At 44.0% G+C, this 21,354-nt stretch overlaps 1 protein-coding gene across 1 annotated transcript; it reads left to right on the top strand.

The window, feature by feature from the left end:
• Positions 1-5,967: 5,967 nt before the first annotated feature.
• Snrnp27 (small nuclear ribonucleoprotein U4/U6.U5 subunit 27) lies at positions 5,968-16,588 on the top strand. The gene is made up of 6 exons (XM_041639980.1): positions 5,968-6,254; positions 7,719-7,839; positions 9,023-9,135; positions 9,922-10,001; positions 15,413-15,477; positions 16,225-16,588. The coding sequence occupies exons 1-6, from the start codon at positions 6,221-6,223 to the stop codon at positions 16,277-16,279; spliced, it is 468 nt and encodes a 155-aa protein (XP_041495914.1). The 5' UTR covers positions 5,968-6,220; the 3' UTR covers positions 16,280-16,588.
• Positions 16,589-21,354: the final 4,766 nt, after the last annotated feature.

Here is a 21,354-nt window from a genome sequence, read left to right as displayed (position 1 = left end):
GCCAAGTTCTGTTATGATTTTGTTTTCTATTAACTGTTAAATAACTGGTTATTTATTCAGTAAAGAAGAAAATATAGTTTAATATTGAATTATTATTATTAATTTTTGTTCGTTTGTTTTTCAAGACAGGGTTTCTCTGTGTAACAGCTCTGGCTGTCCTGGAACTAGCTCTCATAGACCAGGCTGGCCCAGAACTCAGAGATCTGCCAGCCTCTGCCTCCCAAGTGCGGGGATTAAAAGTATGCACCACCACCTCCCAGCGCATTTTTCTTTTTCCAATCAGTCCCTGTATTATCCCAAATTGTTCTCTGAAGAAACCCAAGTCTACTTCTCTCTCATCCCTGAAGCTCTGCAGAGGCTCCACGTATGCCTTGAGGTAGCCCGAGGTCCCACCTCTACAGGTCTTTCTCACCTCCTGCCCTTCCCCTGCAGTGAGCAGAGACCTCTCCCCCAGCACACATTTCCCCTTGTCTTCTGGCTGATTTCTGCTTACATCATTTCCTTCCGGAAGCTCTTCTGCACGACCTTTCCCCTCACAGTGGGCAGGTGGTTGCCATTCTGCCTTCCTGCTGTCACGTTGCACGTGACACACCTCTGCAGCACTTCCTCTTCTGTGTCCCTCAGACTCGTGCCTTTTTTCTACTGTTGAGTCCTTTGATAAATAGGTGTGCAGTAAGGGTGACTAGTATGACTGATCATTGTGACACTTTATTCTCTGGTGTTGCCGCATTGCCGAGGCCACACTCCTTACAGTTGAGCCCTAGAGTGTCAGTGAACTCTATTTCTCATGCACATTCACACACAGACAGTCTCAAACTCACTTCCCCAACCACTTCCTTTCATTTTTTAAAGGTTGATATTTGTGTATGAATGTTTTCCCTGGACTGCACCGTGTATGTTTGATGTTAGGCATCGATCTCCTGGACCTGGAGTCATGGATGTTTGTGAACCACCATATGGCTGAACCAGGACCTCTGGAAGAGCAGTCAGTGCTCTTAACCACTGAGACGTCTCTCCAGCCCTTTAAACAGACTGTCAAGATAGGCCAGTGTCCCCTGCTCTAGTCATCCCTGGGCCACAGACCAGATCACACAGATCACCTTCTGAGATGATTCAAAACTAGCTGTCTGTTGCATGACTTTGGGGAAACAAAATGGTTAGTGTTGCTTGTTACTAACTAATGGTTAGTGTTGATTGCTACCTTCATGGGGTTTAGAATCACCGTGGCGACAAACCAGAACTTATCTCTTTATGAGGGATTATATCTATATAAGGTTGAGGTGTGGAGGATGATATATATATGAGTCAGGGTCTTGAACTGCACAAAAAAAAAAGGAGACAGGCTGAACACAAGCATCCATCACTCTCTGCTTCCTGACTACAGATGTGGTGTAACCAGCCACCTCAAGATCCTGCTGCTGCCGGGCGGTGGTGGCGCACGCCTTTAATCCCAGCACTCGGGAGGCAGAGGCAGGCGGATCACTGTGAGTTCGAGGCCAGCCTGGTCTACAAGAGCTAGTTCCAGGACAGGAACCAAAAGCTACGGAGAAACCCTGTCTCGAAAAATAAAAAAAAAAAAAAAAAAAAAAAAAAAGATCCTGCTGCTATGTGTTACCTGCCATGATGAGCTCTTCTGTGAGCCAGAACAAACCCTTCCTTCTTTAAGTTGCTTTTGCTAGGATTTTGTCACAGCAGCAGCAACAACAAAAATAACTACTGTAGACATGATCTGAGCAAACATCAGTTCAGCCCAGATGTGGCACTGACGCGTTATAAGAACTAGTTAAGTTATAAGTTAAGTTATAAGAACGAGTTAGGAACTAGCCTAAGCTATAGGCCAAGTTTTCCTAAATTATCAGAAGTCTCCGTGTCATTATTTGGGAGCTGGCTGATGGAACAGGAAAAGACTCATTACAAACCCCAGCGGGTTGACTGGGGTTAATTACAGGAACATGACAGCTCATGAAAGGTCTGCATCCCTGGAGTTCCCTGCACAACTCATAACCAGCGCTCAGGAGACTAAGGAGGACTGTCTTCAGTTCAAAGACAACCTGAGTGCCAGGTGGTGGTAGCGCACACCTTTAATCCCAGCACTCGGGAGTCAGAGACTCGCAGCTCTCTGCGAGTTCAAGGCCAACCTGGTCTACTAGAGCTAGTTCCAGGACCGGCTCCAAAGCTGCAGAGAAATCCTGTCTCAAAAAACAAAACAAAAACAATTAAAAAAAAAAAGGAAAACCTTAGCTACGTACTCAGTCCCAGTCAGCCCGGGCTATGGAGTAAAGACAGAAGATACCCCAGTTTAAAAAATAACACAGTGCAATTCAACATCATAGCTGATGCTGGGATTGGATTTGCTTTCCTGGCAGAGCCCAAACTGCAACCCAACAGGGATAGATAGGAAGGAGCCGAACTATACATGTAAACAGCAAGCAGTGGATCACGGGGCAGCAGCCAGAACTCAGGAGTCCTCACCAGATGCACAGTGTTACCTTGGACTTCCCAGCCTACAAAACTGCAAGTAACAAATTTCTGTTGTAAGCCACCTTTCCACAGCTGGACGGACTAAGGAAATTCCAAAGATGGCCTATGTTATCACCTAAATGTTCCATACCTTTGCAGTCTATGTTTAAATCAAAGATGTTCAGAGTTAGTGTGCAGTGGCCAAGGTTTGGGTCAAGATTCTCTAAATCTTTTACTTAATCTTGTCAAATGCTTTTTGTACATTTTATTGGTATGGTTGTGGTTTTTCTTTACCCTATTATACAGATTTTTGGTTTGGTTTTTTTTTTTATTAGATGGATAAAGATGAATGCACGGAGCTCGCTAGTGTTCCTATCCTACTCAGGTATTTTATAAGGTTCCCTGTTGTGTTAATGGATTTGGTTTCCTGACCTTATTGTACTGAATTGCCACAGACATTAGCCTAAAACCACAGAAATGTGTTCTCCCCACAGTTCAAGGCCAGAAGTGCAGACCCCGATTCAGTATCTGAGACCAGGATGTCAGCAGAGCTTTGCTTTCTGCGGCTCTCCATGAAGAACCCACTGCCCGCCCTTGCAGCTTCTGTTGCTGTCGTCCTGGCGTCAGGCCCCTACCTCTGAGGTCTCAGGACTTGCTCCCCATATCCCCCTTCCTCTGCCTTCCTGTAGATTGTCAGGAAGTCCTGGGTCATTGAGGGCAGCCTCCTCATCTGCGCATCCTTACACATAGGGCAGCATCCACAGGCTTCTTTGCTGGTCTCTTTACGAATAAGCCATTCTCGCTCCTTCTCAGAACTCTGTCCCCATGGATTTTGATATACTGTGCTCCAGTAGTGTTTCCATACTTGACAACTGTGATTGGCTTCCTTGCAGACCGTTCCTCTTCTGAGTTAAGTCCACTTGCCCCCCTGGGGCCACCCTTGGTCTCAGGACAATCTCCTGAGCTCCTGTGATTCCTAAATCCCTCGCCTATCTTTATTTCTGACCTCTTCCCCAGGTCTTGGGTTTTGTCTGCATTTAGTCAAATGCCTGCCCCAAATTTCTATTTAGATGTCATCATACTTTTTCTCTTTTTCTTTTTTATGTGTGTGTGTGTGTGTGTGAGAGAGAGAGAGAGAGAGAGAGAGAGAGAGAGAGAGAGAGAACAACAGAACCTTAACCATGTATCCCATGTATCTGGTTGGCCTAGAATTTGGTATGTAGACCAGGCTGGTCTGGAACTCATGAAGACCTACTTGTTTCTGATTCCAGCGTGCTGGGCTGGAAGCATTTGCCATCATGATTTGCCACCATGCCTGGCTTGTGTTCAACCAATAAAATAGAATTCAGGTTTTCCCACAAGCTAAAGAATAATCAGGTTTTCAGACTGGAGTAAGCGTATACAGAAAGAGCTCCCCTGAAGTGATAGGGAGGCATTTAGGGGCAGGAGTCCTCACATGGTAAAGGCCGCACCCTTTCATTGCCCTCTGCGTCTTCCATACGGACAGCATCATGTCATGAGTGTTGCAAACAGACCAACCCTTACTTTCTCAATAAGTGTTGTCAAAAGGTATGTACTCAACTGGTGAGGTGGCTAAGCAGGTAAAGGTGTTGGCATGGCACCTGTATGCACATGTGTGTGCATATGTGTGAGAAAACGTGTATTCACACCATAATGCCTAGCACATAACACAGTGGGCAATCCTAACTCTCAGGAATACTGTTCCCAGAAACCCTCCTGGATCAGATCAGGCGGAATGGCCTTTTACCCTTTCTAACACACTGGACGTTATCTTCTCTTACCACATTATGAAAACATCCCGTAACTACGTCCATAGTTAAGACTGCAAGCCTCTTAAAGGCGGAGACCATGCTGTTCATCTCCCCCCCCATACTGAAGTAGAGCAGTGTCCAACACGCAACAGGCATTCAAAAAAAGTTTATTAAACCAACTTCCATCATATTTCCCAACCACTTCTGAAGGTCGGAAGAGATTTCTTGAAGTGTTTTTAAAAGGCTCTAGCAGGCCCAAGCATGGCAAATATGGTGCTGACAGGTTTTGTCTCTTACCCTCCTCTCCCTCACTGAAAACCGTTAGCTACATTCCCAAAGCCTGCCCCCAATGTCTGTTCCCTTATTTGGCCACTGACTCTTTCCTGCAATCAGAATTCATTGATTAATGCCCAATCAAGATTTACCAACTCAGCCTGAGACTTCACCTTTTCCTCCTTAAAACCCCCTCCTGCAGAAACACCTGCTACTGTGGCTACTGTCTTTGCAGCCCTGGAGGCAACCCCCCTCCCAGGGGAATAAATCTCCTTTGGGCTGAGAATTTGGTGTCTGGGTGTGTCCTGTATGGACTGCAGGGTGGGGGTGGGGGTGGGGACGATGTCTTTAACTACCAGTTTGTTTTTCTCCTACACCTCCAATGCACAGCCTTTAGCTTCCTCTAATTCCCCTATATTCATTATGGACAGTGACTTCAATTGTTAGTACTGTTTATCCCTAAATCTTCCTTCTCAAAGACCGAGACTCCTGATCCTTTAAACCCTCTCTTCTGTACCTTGACACACATTATGTCATAATCCCAATATGGACTCAGGTCTCATGGTGGAAATTTTAGTTTAGTTGGGAACCGGTATTAAGGAGGCTGCATCAAAATCTGTATTTTTTTTTTAAATTTACATGATGAATATAGAGCAAGGGAGGCATTTTCCTTATTTTTGTGCATCATAAGGTTTGAAGGTTATGGAAGTTTCTGGAGGGTTCTTTGAGGAAATAGAACAGGATATTAGAGCCTTTTACGCATGAAAGGCCATAGCTGGGACTAGGAGACAGCAGAGTGCAGCGGTGTAAGAGCAAGCAAGAGCACTTGCTGCTCGTTTTCTCAACACGTGCTGTCGGGAGGCTGCTAGCCACAGGAGACACCCACGTACATATAAAAATAAAACAACAATAAAACTTCTTAAAACCGCCACAGTAGTTTAGGACACAATTTCAGTGTTTTCATCTGAGAAAACATAAAGCTGACTGCGACCTTTGGTGTATTGTTTCTTATGAGAGTTCCGAGCAAAAGTAACTACGGGTTTCTATGGATTGCTCATGCCGTTTAGAAATCCCAGCACTTGGGAGGCAAAAGGCAGGTGAATCTGTTGAGACTAGCCTGGTATACACAGCAAGTTCCAGGAAAAGGAAAGCAACACAGTGAAACCTATCCCCAAAACACATGAATAAAAAAGAATTGGTGTGATGTATTTTTTTGTTTGTTTTGTTTTGTTTTTCGAAACAGGGTTTCTCTGTAGTTTTGGGGCCTGTTCTGGAACTAACTCTTGTAGACCAGGCTGGCCTCAAACTCACAGAGACTGGCCGGCCTCTGAGGCCTCCCTAGTGCTGGGATTAAAGGCGTGCACCACCACCGCCAGGCTCAGCTTGATGTATTCTACACGTTTGGAGAACCGCTGGGGAAACGGAAGAGAACTGCACTGAGTGTAGGGATACGCAGCTAGGTGAGTTCTCCAGGAGGACAAAGGGGAAAATCACGACCAAAAACAACAACAAACGAACTTGAAGAAACAGAAGTGCCTGTCAGTTCGGGCCCTAGAGTTGCAACCGGAGCAGGACTCAACGCCTTCGGCTTGCTGGAGCATCCGGAACCCTCGCAGCGCGTCCCCGCAGGTTTCCAGTCGGTGGGCAGACGCAACTTCCGGCTATTCAGGAAGTTGTGGAGTTGTTTCCGGGGCGGTCGAAGGAGTAGGACTCCGATGGGTCGTAGCCGCAGCCGCTCCCCGCGGAGGGGTGAGTCCATTGTGCGGCTCGGGATGGTGACAGGAGCTATCTGCGTCCTCAGCCCGGAGGGACCGAGAGAGTGCGGGATGGGGCGAGGCCGGGGCCCTCAAATGGAGTTCCTCAGTTCCTTGGCTTAGCTTCTGGGTGACCGTGCATAAATCAGCCCACCTTCCTTTTAGTTCAGTTCCCGTAATCATCGTGGCTAACTTTACCTTGAAGAGTTGATTATGAGAACTAACGTGATTGCCCGGGCTCGTAAATGCTTACTGGATGTTAGTGCCCCGCCCAGGCCATTAGTTGGAAGTGTTTAGCATTGGATACCGGTCTTCTGTACGCCTGCCCCGAAGGTACAGTACTGAGGCAGGTGTAAGGCGCAATAGTGGGAAACTCAGAGTTTCTGTGCCCTAAGCCATGTTAAAGGATTAGAATTAGAGTCTCTGGATGTTTAGAACAAGACTCGTCTTCAACTGGCGAATGCTCGATTTTCTTACTAGACAACCAGGATCTCAAGCAAATTGAGCCCTTGAAGTTCTGTAAATTTGCAACAGATAGTGGGTTTCCTTGGGGGAAAATACCTATTTTGTAGCATTATCTTTTATTTTGACCAATTCCCTAATTAGTACAAGAAATGTTGGGAGGACCTCATATACAATCATATTTTCAAAAAGCACAAAACTTTGTGTTAAAAGTATGCTTCTTTAGATAATATAATTGAATAGTAAGCTATTCTATAAACAGAATATGGGGTGATTCTAAACATATATACCACATTGCCTGACTTTAAGTGAGATTATGTGTTGAAATGTTAGTAGTTTTGATATATTGGGTCAAAAAATGTTAATGTGATTTGTGGGCTGTTTTTACTGTGTGTGTGACGAAGAGAACGGAACCCAGTGCCTCTCACTTGCTAGGCAGATGGTTCTATTCCTGAGCAACACCCTCACCCTTTTCTTCCACACAGGGCCTTAGGTAGCAGAGGTTAACCTTGAACGATGCCCTTTCTGCCTCTACTTACCCAGTCCTGGTGTTACAGGTGTGTGTTACTATGCCTAGGAATTACTTTTTTTTTTTTTCTTCATGACAGACAGGGTTTCTCTGTTATGTAGCTGAGGCTCTTCTGGAACTCACACACTGGCCTTGAGCGCTCAGAGATCGGCCTGCCTCTTCCTCCTGAGTACTGGGCCACCATGCCCGGCTGACTTTTTCTTTTTTATTTATTTATTTATTTATTTATTTATTTATTTATTTATTTATTGAGAAAGGGTTTCTCTGTGGCTTTGAAGTCTGTCCTGGAACTAGCTCTTGTAGACCAGGCTGATCTCGAACTCACAGAGCTCCACCTGCCTCTCCCTCTCGAGTGCTGGGGATTAAAGGCGTGCGCTACCACCCCCCAGCTCTTTTTTAGTTTTTCATCGTGACTACTAGAGGTGTTTGAGGTAATGTTCGGCTCTGCTATTTTTGTATTTGTATTAGAGCGTAGGCGATCCCGGTCCACATCCCGGGATCGAGAAAGAAGGCGCCGAGAAAGGTCCAGGTCCCGGGAGAGGGATCGCAGAAGGAGCCGCTCAAGATCCCCACACCGAAGACGCTCCAGGTGAGTGTAGAAGCTTGCCTACAAAGCTGCAGAGCAGAAAGAGCCTGGGAGATGCCAATAACTTTGCTTTTATCACTTAGAAGGGGACTTCCAGTTTTAGGGAATGGCAGAGTTAAATCACACTTTATTCTGTACTCTAGGCAAATGGTTTAATTATCATTCATAAGAGTATAGTCTTTAAAAGATGTTTATCTTACTTTTATTTCCTATGTATGGGTGTTTGGCCTTTGTGTATGCCTGTGCCTGGTACATCAGATCCTCTGAAACAAGTCCAGACAGTTGTGAGCTGTGGGGTAGGTGCGGGAAGCTATCTCCTCTTGAAGAGCAGCTGGGGATCTAAACCACTGAGCATCTCTCCAGCCCAAGAGAGTTGTCTTTAAGAGCAGTGGAAGACAATGAATGAAAACCGTTTAGCATGGTGCTTGGTAGCGTAAGAAATTTGAGTATGTAATCAAGAACAGGTGGCCTTAGCAGGGTGGTAGATGTGGATTCTTCAAAAACGTCAGTAGCTGTTCAGGAGGACTTGTATGATTGTTAGAAACCTAAGCCTTTTTTCACTTTTTTTTTTTTATTACATTTGAAGGGGGGGAGGCATGCAGACATCAGAGGACAATTTGGGAGTCTTTCTCCTCCTTCCGCTGCATGGGTCCTTGGAATCCACTCAGGTTGTCAAACACTTTTACCTCCAGAACCATCTCACCAATCCCATCACAAACTTTTTAAAAAATATCTTTAATTTGTGTGTGTAGGGGAGAGAGCACACACTCATATATACACACCTACATGTGTTTTACGTGTACCACATGCATGCCTGTAAGTGCCCATGGAGGCTAGAAGGTGTCAGATCCCAGGAACTGCAGTTACAGGTGACTGGGACCCAACCTGAGGCCTCTGCAAAAGCAGTACTCGCCCTTAACCACTGATCCATCTCTCTGGCCCCGTTAGGGATTTTGAAGGTAGATTTTCTGTCTGGTGGCGCATTTCTGACCTTGGTTGTACTGATAAAGCTCCTCTTTCAGCCACCGGAGCCCAGGCAGAACCTTCCCGTCTGCCCTCAGAACGGACTCTGGTTTCTCTGGTCTGGCTTTGTCCAGCCTTCACCTGTTGGGCTCATGGTAACTAACTGTGCAAACCAACAAAATTTCCTGCTGTGTGTTTGACACTTTGACTTGATAAATATTAGGTCTCCAAGGCGTCATAGGTCCACATCGCCTTCCCCTTCTCGACTGAAAGAAAGAAGAGATGAAGAGAAGAAAGAAACTAAAGAAATAAAGAGCAAAGAACGTCAGATTACTGGTAATGCTACTGGATAAGCAGACTTGTTTAGATAGTTTCAGTCATTAAAAGTAAATTTGGGGACTGGGTGGTGGTGGTGCACGTCTTTAATCCTAGCACTGGGCAGGCAGAGGCAGACAGATCTCTGTGAGTTTGGGGCCAACCTGGTCTACAAAGTGAACTCCAGGACAGCCAGGGCTACACAGAAAAACCCTGTCTCAAAAAACAGAAGGGTAATTTTGTACATGTAAATATTAATCTTTTTTAGGGCTCGTTGTGTTTTATCTTGAAGTTTTATTTTAATTATTCATTACTGAATTTCTAGTGTGTGTTGGTTCTGTGTTAAGAAAGATATTTTTAAAAACATAAAAATAATTGTATTTGGGGAAAATCTTCAAAACTTGATGTGGTCATATCTGTTGTCAAAGACTCTGGAGAGCACATGGTGGACATTCTGGCGTGTCGGAGTTAATAGGAATCTTTCTTTCTTTCTTTCTTTCTGTTTTTGATTTTTTGAGACAGGGTTTCTCTGTAGCTTTGGAGACTGTCCTGAAACTCACTCTTGTAGACCAGGCTGGCCTGAAACAGAGATCCTCCTGCCTCTGCCTCCCAAGTGCTAGGATTAAAGGCATGTGCCTCCACTGCTCGGCTAGCAATTTTTCTTGTTCTTGATAGATTCCCCTTTTATATGTTCTGTGCTAATGGGCTGAAATGTTTCAAATCTGTTGCTACTCTTCACTTACAGGGATGTACATTTCTGTGCATCCACATATGTAATGATAAGACCTCAAAAACTTTTTTTTGCAGAGGAAGATTTGGAGGGTAAAACAGAGGAAGAAATAGAAATGATGAAATTAATGGGATTTGCCTCTTTTGACTCCACAAAAGTAAGTAAAAGATGAAACCATTACGTGTTCTCGGCTGTCTGTCGTCACATCTCTCCTGGGTTTCCACATTCTTTAGCTGTCACTCATAACTTCTTCCACAGCGTCCCTTGCTGTAGACAGTTTCTGAGGGGTTTAAGCACATACAGAAGCATGCTAAGCTACATTCTCTCCAGCCCAGAGGATATCAGTTTTTAGGGCAGAGAGCGGTGAGACAGACAAGAAGCAGCTCTGAAGTTGTTCAAGTATGAGGAACACAAGGTGCATGGTGGGAACTTCACAACTGCTAGTGACCGCCTGGTGCTGGGCTCTGGGGCAGACGCAGAGGGGTCCTTTGTCCTTAACCATGTTAAATGATTAGAACCTGTAGATGTTATAGAGCAAGGGATTTTTGCTCTTTTTCAGCAGTGTTTCACAATGTAGCATGGATAGACTGGCCTTAAACTTGAAATCCTGCCTTAGTAACCTGAGCTCCCAGATTAAGAAGCAAAGATTTTAGTTCACAGTCACTTTTTTTTTTTTTGAGAAAAGATACCACTTAACCAGCTGCCCTCAAACTTGTTATAGAGTTGAGAAAGACCTTGAACTCTGATTCTCTTGCGTCTACATCCAAAGTGGTCAGATTTATAGACAGGCACCACCATGCCCAGTTTATGTGTCTTTAGTCCATTCATCTGTTGATGACCATCTGAGCTGGTTCTGTTTCCTGGCTATTGTGAATAGTGTAGCTGCAGACATAGATGTGTTAGTATCTCTGTGATGGGAAGAACGTGGAATTCATTGCTCAGTAGTGCTATTGTTTTTAGTGGTTTGGGAACCCTACATACAGACTTGGAGAGTACTAGTTTACACTCCCACTAACAGTGATGAAGCGTTCCTTTTGCCTGTATTCTTGTCAGTATTGATTGTTGTTGCGTGAGTTCTAGTTGGTTTTAATAATAATAAAAACCTGGAACCAGATATCGGAGGAAATGTTGAAAGATCAGATAGACAAAGGAGCAAGCCACAGCCAACTCTTACCTTACTAACTCCTCAGCCAAAAAAAGGGCAAGCTCCTGTCTCCTTCCTCTCTACCCAGCCATATAACTTCCTGTCTGTCTGTCTATACAGACCTCCAGACCTCTATGGTTAACTAGTGGCTAGCTCCACCCCCTGATTGTTAGGCAGGCTTTGTTAGAGCACGAAGTGTTGATAGATTGTTGTTTGTTTTATTTACTTTCAATTGATTTGGGGTTTTTCTCTTTGAATGTTTATGAGTGTTTTGACTGTGGGTGTGGCTTGCACTGCATGCGTGCCTGGTGCCTGAAGATGCTAATAGTGCATGCCAGATCCCCTGGGACTGGAGCATAGACTGTTGGGATCTGCATGTGGGTGCTGAGGACCAAACTGGGGTCCTCTGGAAGAACAGTAAGTGCTCTTATCTGCTGAGCCACCTCTCCAGTCCTTGCCATTTGGTGGTGGGTTTTTTGTTGTTGTTGTTGTTGTTGTTGTTTTAGTTTTTGAGGTTTTCTTTTTTTATTGATTTTTTATTGAGTTCTACATTTTTCTCTGCTCCCCTCCCTGCCTCTCCCCTCCCCTTCAACCCTCCCCCAAGGTCCCCATGCTCCCAATTTACTCAGAAGATCTTGTCTTTTTCTACTTCCCATGTAGATTAGATGTATGGAAGTCTCTCTTAGTGTCCTCATTGTTGTCTAAATTCTCTGGGATTGTGATTTGTGGTTTTTAATAATAGCTATTTTGACCAGTGTAAGATGTAGGTTTAATTTACATTTCCCTGATAATTAAACATAAATGTTTATTGGTCATTTGTGTATTTTCTTGGGAATTGTCTCATTCAGCTCATTAACTCATTTATTGATTTACATGTTTTTTTAATTAATTTATTTTTTACAATTTACATGTTTTTTTCTTTCTTTTTTGGTGTTGAATTGTTGCAGTCCTGTATATACTTTCAATGTGAAGTCTCTGCTTCATGTGTAGTTGGCAAGGGTTCTTGTTTCTCCCCTCTGTTGGCTGACTCTTCAGCCTGCTGATAGGTTCCTCCACCACAGAGCTTTCTTCTGTGTATCCCCTTCTGCCAGTGTCTTGGAGTTGTTTCCTGTGCTGTTAGAGTCCTTTTCTGACTTTTCTTGTAACTGTATCTTGAAACATTTTCCTCTCTGCACTCTTGTTCTTGCGGTGGCTTTGTAAACCCCATTTTGGAATTTAATGCTATTATTAACATCTCAGCTTCTTGTCTTTGAATTTACCAAATCCTCTTATCTGTATTGGTTGGCATTGTCGATTGAGACAGTCATGACCCTCCTGCTCCGGCCTCCGAAGCACTAGAATTTCGGGTACCTAGCTCAAGTCCTCTTTCTTTTATTCAGAGTATTTTATAATATGTATTTCATTATGAATATGCATCTGACAAATAACAATGGAACTAGCTCTGTAGACCAGGCTGGCCTTGAACTCACAGAGATCTGCCTGCCCCTGCCTCCCGAGTACTGGGATTAAAGGTGTGTGCCACCACCGCCTAAGTAAATATTCTTAGGTGCTACAAAATGCAGTGTAGTGTATGATATGGGAGCAGCCGGGGCCAGGCTCTTCTTTGGTCTGGTTTGGCTCGTGCATGATAGGTCTTTAGGCACCACTGAGCCACTGCCCAGCCTAGCCATACATGGTTATTTTCCTTTTCTTTTATATATATACTTTATGTGAATTGGTATGAAGGTATCAGATCTCTTGGAAATGGAATTACAGGCAGTTGGGATCTGCCATGTGGGTGCTGGGAATTGAACCCAGGTCCTCTGGAAGAACAGCCAGTGCTCTTACCCGCTGAGCTGTCTCTCTAGCCCACATGGTTATGTTCTAATGACCCCATATAGATGTTAATTTCATTTATGTGTAGTTGGCTTCATGTCTGTCAGCTAAAGCCCCTCGGCTCATTCATTTTCCTTTCTTTTTTTTTTTTTTTTTTTTGGTTTTTCGAGACAGGGTTTCTCTGTAGCTTTGGTGCCTGTCCTGGAACTAGCTCTTGTAGACCAGGCTGGCCTCGAACTCCCAGAGATCCGCCTGCCTCTGCCTCCCGAGTGCTGGGATTAAAGGCATGCGCCACCACCGCCCGGCTTCATTTTCCTTTCTATTAAGCATTTCAGTTTACTTATTTTTACTAGTGGCTAATTTTCCTCCCAACATGTAATGCATGAGAATAGAGTTGGTGATAATGCACCTCTCCAGAAGCTTCCAGAGAATAGGTGAGCCTCTGCAGACTGAGCTCAGTGAAGAGTCAGCATAATGCTCCTTTGTGAGGCTAGTCTTCTCAGGTCTGTCTACTGCCTGTTCTTAGGAACTCAAGTGGTTACACCCTCAGCAGTTTTCTTCAGTATTGCAGATCCTCCCTGGAAATTTCAATGAAAATAGTAGAAAATCAGTCCAGATTGGGGCTTAGGAGACTCAGTTGGTAAAGCCCTGACTGCACATGTAAGGCTGTGAGTTTGGACCCAGTGCCTACAAACTGCCAGGTCCCCACCAGTGGGACGGGGCAGACACAGATGGGAGTTGGATGCCTGGAGCTTGGTGGCCAGCCACTCCAGCTGAGTTCCCAAGTTCCCGTGCGGTAAGGTGGGAGGCTGGCGAGATGGCTTGGTGGTGTGTCTGCTTGTGAACAGCATGCATGCTAAAGATAAGTGTAAAAAAATTTAAGGGCCTGGCATGGTGGGTCTTTAATCCCAGCACTCGGAGACAGAGGCAGGTGAATCTTTGTGAGTTAGAGACCAGCCTGGTGTACAGAGTGAGTTCCAGGACAACCAAGACGGTTACACAGAGAAACCCTGTCTTAAAAAAACAAAAGCAAAACAGAAATTTTTGGAGATGGAGAGCACTTCAGGAAGACACCCAACATAGACTTCTGGCCGCTACATGAATGCTCAAACATGTTCATATATACCTGCGTGAACATGCACACACATAATATCACACAGAGAAATAAAGAAAATTAATTGAAAGTATTTATCTTAGTTCCATTTCAAATGTGTGGGCTCCCCTGTGCACACCGTCAGTAGTAGAATCGTAGGTTTTGCCCTCCTGCAGATGTCCAGTGATGTTCCACACCAATAGGCCACGTTCCTAATGGAAGAGCTTAACGTTGTGCCAGTGTTTGCTGCAGTGACTTCATTGAGCTGTGGCTTTTCTAAACTTCTGAAAGTGCAGTAGCTTAGGCCCTGAGAGTACAAGGTCCATCTAGAAGCTGCAGCCTCAAGCCAGATATGGTGGCGCATGTCTATAACCCTAGCACTTGTGTAGAGGAATCAAGAAGTTCAGGTCATCCTCAGTTACACACTGAGGCTGGCCCAGGCAGCTGGAGTCCTCTCAACACTAACAGACAAAAAGCAGCAGCCTGCGGTTTCAGGAGAGAGATCACAGCATGGAAGGGTAACAGTACTTGAGGGAAGGCACAGTTGACATTGTTACTATTCAGGAGTTAGAAAAGAATTAAACACGGTGCTCTCAGCAGCTGGATCATTTGAATTGGCTTGACCAATGGACAGCACCCAAATAGCTCAAGGCTGGATGGGGGCAGGGAAGGCAGTTGAGACACGAGGAACAACATGGGAGCAAGTGGGAATGGGAGTGAAGTGATTGCATGGAGTATGGACCACAATAAGGTATGTGTTTGGAAAAGCCAAGAGCACCAGCTCAGCTTGTACCTGCTCCAAGTTCCAACTCCTTATTTAAATGTCAAAGATTCGATCTTCTGTGAAGAAATGGGAATTAAACATGTAGAAAATTGTCCCAGCGTGGTTGGAGAATGTTATGAGCCAAATATGTGAATATGAGAACTTTTTTTTTCCTGTAGTTTTTCTAGACAGGATTTCTCTTTAGTTTTGGGGGCCTGACCTGTAACTCACTCTGCAGACCAGGCTGGCCTGAAATTCACAGAGATCCGCCTGTGTCTGCCTCCCTAGTGCTGGGATTAAAGGTGTGCGTTACCACTGCCCAGGGAATATGAGAACTTTTTTCTCATTTTAAAAGATTCTTTTTTTTTTTTCATTTTAATTTTTGTTTGCATTGGATCCCCTGGAACTAGAGTTACAGACAGCTGTGAGCTGCCATGTGGTGCTGGGTCCTTTGGAAGAGCAGCCAGTGTTCTTAACCACTGTGCCATCTCTCTGGCCCTCAAAAGATTCTTTAAAGGAAGTTAGAATCTGCTTCTTTTTTCAGCATACCTTGTACATCACGTGAAAACTGCGAATGCTTTTCGTTTTTTTTTGTTTTTGTTTTTGTTTTTGTTTTTTTTTTGTGGTGCTGAGGATGGTACACGCTAGGCAAGCACCCTACCACGAAGTACATCCCCAGCCCCAAATGTTTGTACCCACAGGATCCCCCTCTGTGATCCAGATATTTAATATGGCATTTCTGTTTCTCTCCAGGGGAAGAAGGTAGATGGTTCTGTAAATGCCTATGCCATAAACGTGTCTCAGAAGAGGAAATACAGGTATGCATGGTCCCTGTGCCATGTCTGTGCTTGACCTCAAATTAGTTTCATATTTGGAAGAGAATTGTTACAAGATAATTTTGTATATTTAGGAAATGCTGAACTTTTCCATACTGTTTGTACATGTGTGCTTGCTTGTTTACTCGTGTGTGTGTGTGTGTGTGTGTGTCCCCATTTTTTGAGACATAGGTAAAGATAACCATGACCGAATCCTTGGGTCGCCCAAATGTTGGGATTACAAACTTGTGCCACCAAGTCTGGCTACTGTGAAATATTCTGTCTTTGTTGTTTGAATTCGGATGTATTAAAATTTCCCTCCAGCATACATGTAAGCAGGTAGCTCTGCCTGTCATTGCCCTGAGGCAGGCTTTTCAGACCAGAAGCTCAGAGTTCTGATTAGACTGGGCAGTGAGCTCTCTCCGCCCTCCCATTGCTGGGGTTATAGGCACACACAGCCATGCCTAGCATTTTTTATTTTACATATTTGGAAGTCAAATGCTCTTACCAACTAACCTGCCCCTTAGCCCTGCTTTTGAGCACAGAGACTATATGTATCCCAGGCGGGGCTTGAACTTACAACCCTTGCATGCACCCCACCCTTGCAATACCGATGGCTATAGGCACACACCATCACACCCAGATAAAACGTTTTAAAAAGTATTAGTTTGAATTCTTGAAGTATGTTTTTATTATATTTTAAAAATAAGATCCAAATTTTTTAAAAATTAATTTTTTCTTTTATCATAGGCAGTACATGAATCGGAAAGGCGGATTCAACAGACCTCTGGATTTTATTGCATAAGACTTGAGGTGTTGGAGGATTTCCTCCCGCTCATCTGGGTCAGAGAGTATTTTATATTTTGTATTTCATACACCTCAAAACAGGATCTTGGTTCTTCCCTCTTGTAAAGTAAGAAAGTCTTATTTATGGTGTACCTGTTTCCTCAGGAGGGAGCGCACTTGCCGCGGTCCTGCAGTGCTCACAGCCCACTTGTCTTGCTCCTTTGAGTCTGTATGTGCTTTCTTCCTGGATGCTGTTAGGAGTTCTTAAAAACTGAAAGTGACGTAGATGTGAGTTTCTTCAATAAAACAGTATTTCTACCCATTTTAATTTATTTGACAAGTATCTTTATTGCTAGATTAAAGAGTCTCTCTGAACATTTTGTTTTTCCACGCTTAGATTCCTTTTGTTTTGAGACAAGGTCTTGTTATGTAATCCAGGCTAGTCTTGAAACTGAGACAGTCTTCCCTGCCTCTATCTCCTTGTTGCTGGGATTATAGATGTCACCACGCAAGTTTAGATTTAGCTGTCTGGAGTCTTGGTAGCTTAAAAACGAGAAGAAGGAAAGAATATAGCTTTGGATTTTTATATATTCTGCATTTCTTCCCAAAATATCGTTTACTATGTTCCCTCAGTAACAACAGCGAACATGCTTGCTATAAAAATACTTAGGAGACCCAACAGAAAAGCAAAGGCGAAACCCCCCTGCAGTCCTGCTGTAGATCCCTGCCCATGAAATAATATAAAATGTGCGTTCAGCCCTCAGGTAACCCTTGCTTCGTTTACTCTGAACAGTTTTACGCTCATCTTGTTTAGAGATAATGGCATCCTGTAGCTTTCTAGTTGTATCATAGTTGATCAACCTTTTTTGATGCCTTGCAAAGGGTATCTAGTAGCAGGTTGCATGTCCACTTTAGAGACAACCCATAAGTGCGTAAACACATTTTATATGTGTCTGGCTGTGTGTCGGCTTGGCAAAGCCTTCCCTGGTGGTGCATCTACAGTCCCTCCTGTATTGCAGCCCCCGCTAATGGTAGCTTCAGATTATTTCCACTCTTTGCAGTTTTAGACAGTTCTGTAATTACACTTGGGTCTCATGATGTTGTATTTCTTTGGCTGTATCTTTAATGTCCTTACTAATGTTTTGGCTTGCTTATAGAGTAAGGAGTTTCGTTGGGCATTTTCCTGGTATATATCATTCTGCTTTTTTATCCACTCTCCCCATGTCTGCCTCCTTTTGCTGGTTTCTTTCTTTCCCCAGGTAGTCCCCCCTCCACTTTTATGTGATGCATACTCTAATGCCTTCTCTTCTCCTCTCTACCTCTCAAGTCCTCCCTCCGCTTTCACGTGATGCATATTCCAGTGCTTTCTCTTTTCTCTACCTCTCAAGTTCTTTCTCCCTTTTCATGGCCCCTTTTATTCATTCATGACTCCAGTCACACATATGTAAACATGTACTTAAATTCAAATCTAGGTTTCACGTATGAGAGAAAACATGCAATATTTCTTTCCATCTAGCGCATTTCATTTAGCGTAATGATCTCCATTTCCGTTTGGTTAGATTTTGAAATCTGGGAGATGGGGGGTGTTGGTTAGAACTTTTTCCTCTAAAAGGCAGCTGTCATCCAGCAGCCTTTGTTGAGATCTTCTGTTTCCAAGTACCGGTGTGTTGGCATGCCAAGGCTTTGTCCTTTGACCCTCTTCCTGCACTTCATATGGCTTTAAATGTCTGCCGCATGCTATGTATGTCAGATTGGACCTCTGCTAAGCTGAAGCCTTGTTTGTGCTAAAGCATTAGGCACCTCAAATGTGAAGCTAACCTGAGCCCTTGCTTCCCTGCAGTCTTCCCTGAGCCTCCTCCCTTTTAGTGGCTGGCCATTTCATTTTCTCCTTCATTCAGACAAATTCTGGGGTCATCCTCATGCCCTCTGCCTGTTGACTGGAAAATCCCACTCTTGCCTGGACTGCTGCAGTATTTCCGGATGGGCCCCCTCTCTTTGCTCTTGCTGGCTTCTTTACTCCCCACCCCGCAGCAGACATCACCGCATGCCCCTCTGGTTTCAGTGATAGTTAGAATAACTCCCATTTTGTTGCAGTCTCAGGCTCCTGTGGGATCTGCACTCACACCATAGCTCGCTGCATTTGGACCCGTCTGCTGGGGTCACTGCCCACTCTTCCCACTTTCTTTTCTTCCTCTGGATGTTTTCTCTCCTAGATGTGTTCATGTTGGCATAGGATTCATAGACCATAAAACATACTCTGTTAAAGTTGACAGTAGTTCAGTGTGTTCAGTTAGGCAGGCACCCATCTTCACCTCTAGTCTTGAAGAAACCGTGAACTCTCCTAATATTCTGTCAACTCTTAATGCTGCCACAGCTCACTAGCATGTGCTGTGTCTCTGCATGTGTGCCTGTTGTGGGTGTTTCACATACAGCTCCTCCTGGTTGCTTTCACTTGGCATCATCCTCATCGTGGCATGGATTGGTGTCCCTTTGTACAGCTGACTGGTGCTCCATTCTGAGCTTATAGCATGTTTTTGCTTATAGTTCAACAACAGCAGATGGGCATTTAGGTTGCTTTTGCTTTTGTGAACAATGACCCACAGACACTAGTACACTTTTGTATGAATACATTTTTGTTTATTTTTTGAGAACTGCCCTGGCAGTTCTGGAACTGGAACTCACAGAAGTCTGCCTGCCTCTACCTCCCCAGTGCTAGAATTAAAGGCATGTACCACAGCACCTAGCTACAGTGAACACATTTTTATTCTCAGTTCCCTGGACAGTCTATGTAGAAGCAAAACTAATGGGTTATATAATAACTCTTTTTAAGCTTCTCCATTCCCCTGCAGTAGGAGGTGCTACACCTGCTCTCCAAGCCCGCTTCCACTTACCTTCACAGCACTTAGTGCAAACTTAGGTCCTCTATGCTTTCACCAACTGCTCCTTCTGTTCTGAGAAATGGGCCTTGCCTTGTTTGCTGACATAGCCCCAGTTCCATAGAGTGCCTGGTATATTCCTTTTGAATTAGAATATAATGCTGTCAGCTTTCTCACTGAGCCACTTCTGATTTTTGTTTTTAACCATATATTATTTATTTTTGGAAAATATTTAAGACATTAGGTTAAATAGGACTGATCTCTTTTTTAAAGTTACCGATTTTTAAGTTGTAGTTATGTGTTTGTGCCTGCTTGTCTGTATGCGCATCATGTGCATGCAGAGACCAGAAAAGGCCATCAGATCACCTGGAACGGAGTTACAGGTGGTTGTGAGCCACGTGATGTTGGTGCTGGGATCCACGCCAGATCCTGTGCATGTGCAGCAGTTGCTCTTAACCACCAAGTCTGCTTACTCTCTAGCCCCTAATGCCCTCGTACATAGAAGCCACTGTTGCCTGCCCCAGTCCTGAGTGCTGGGTTGCAGGTGTGCTACACCACAACCTGCTTCTTTTTCTGTCTTTCCTTTTTTTCTTTTCTAAATAAATAACATGTAGAAGTAATTTTATAATTCAATTTATATAATTAATTTAGAAACTTGTAGAGTTTTCTGTGCCTATGTAAATTAATCTACCTTTAGCAACCCCTGCTGCCCTCCTCTGTGTGCTGTGCAATATGTATTACATATGGGTATATATACATGTATGTGTGTATGCATGTGTTTAGAAGTTTTGAAGATTCTGTCATGATGAGAGAAGCCATGACATTGAAGTGTTCACAGTGACTGCAAAGAAGGGGTTGATATTAAAAGCAATAATGTCCTATTTGGATATTTACTCTTCCAAAAATGAAATCAGTTCTTCAAAAACTTAGAAGACAAAATTCATTTCAGAGTGATTTTGTAGCCTTGATTGTGAAGAATATTTTGTTCCCACAGCCTTAGCCCTTTCAGACAGTTGAGGGCTGTGGGCATCCAGTTCTGAGGTGCTTGCCAAAGCAGCCCTCCTTGTCAGATGTCACAGCATGAGGTGAGCTCAGCATGGGCTGCGACCTTTCACCCAGGAACCAGAGGGGCTAAGAGACTAGACAAAGTTTGTCCCATAGCCATGCCCTATGTTTTTGTTTCTCTGTTTTAGCTACTCACTCCTTAGTTTTATCTTGCATGCTATAAAGCATCTGTAACAAGGAGGCTGCTTGTTAGTTCCTGGCTGCTTAGCCCCGCAATAATCACACAGAAACTGTATTATTTAAATCGTTGCTTGGTCCATTAGCTCTAGCTTCTTATTGGCTAGCTCTTACATCTTAATTTAACCCATCTCCATGAATCTGTGCATCACCACCAGGTCGTGGCCTATCAGAAAAGTTTCAGTGTGTCTGTCTCTGGTGGTGGCTCCATGGCTTCTCTCTGACTCTGCCCTTCTTTCTCCAGCATTCAGTTTAGTTTTCCCTGCCTAGCTCTGTTCCTCTATAGCTCTGCTACAGGCCCAAAACAGTTCCTTTATTAGCCCATGCTATTCACAGCATACAGTGGGAACTCCCACATCAAAGCACCTTCCTTATATGCAGATTTTTTATTAAAATTCTTGCTGTAAAACTGGGGCTCAAGCATTTTAGAACCCACATGTTTGGGAGGCAAGGCTCTGCCTATCATTTCACACGTATGTAGTTTGGGGTTTGGGAAGCTCCAGCACCCTTTGTTTTTCTCTTGTTGCTTCAGTGCCAGCAGATGGCACCAGATGCTTTGTTCTTCCTGGTGTCAAGTCCTGGTTGGTGTCACTAATCCTCTTCTTCTGTCACCAGGAAAGGAAGCTGCTGTATTCCTCAGTCTTATTCTCTGATGCTTATATAATTGAGTATTTTTGTTTGGAGTTGAATTTAGACTTGTTGGTGCTTAAATTACTTGTTTTATTTGCTCTCTCTGGTTTGGGTTTCAAACTTTGAACCCCTCCCTCTAAAAAGGAACATGTGGCTTTTCAGCTGGAGTCATTGTAGAGGAAGAATTAGGATCCTGAAATAGGACTGGGTTGAAACAAATTTTTGAGAGCAAAAGAGAAAGACTGAAAAGATGTCAAATATTCAGAGAAACTTGTGAGGAAATATAAAAGTGCAAAACCCAAGATGTGAAAATGGCCAAAACAGAGCATGTTTAGGAATATTAAAT

Source organism: Microtus oregoni, unplaced genomic scaffold, assembly GCF_018167655.1.
Source record: "Microtus oregoni isolate MIOR12 unplaced genomic scaffold, Mior012 000002F_ref0000024, whole genome shotgun sequence".
Taxonomy (NCBI): Eukaryota; Metazoa; Chordata; class Mammalia; order Rodentia; family Cricetidae; genus Microtus; species Microtus oregoni.
Note: the sequence above shows the minus strand (reverse complement) of the source record. Positions and strands in the feature narration are given on the sequence as shown.

Bases quoted from the DNA above. Each gene is read 5' to 3' on its own strand.
- Snrnp27 (XM_041639980.1), top strand. From the start codon at position 6,221: ATGGGTCGTAGCCGCAGCCGCTCCCCGCGGAGGG. The intron at 7,840-9,022 runs GTGAGTGTAGAA...GATAAATATTAG, and splicing joins CCACACCGAAGACGCTCCAG to GTCTCCAAGGCGTCATAGGT. The intron at 10,002-15,412 runs GTAAGTAAAAGA...GTTTCTCTCCAG, and splicing joins CCTCTTTTGACTCCACAAAA to GGGAAGAAGGTAGATGGTTC.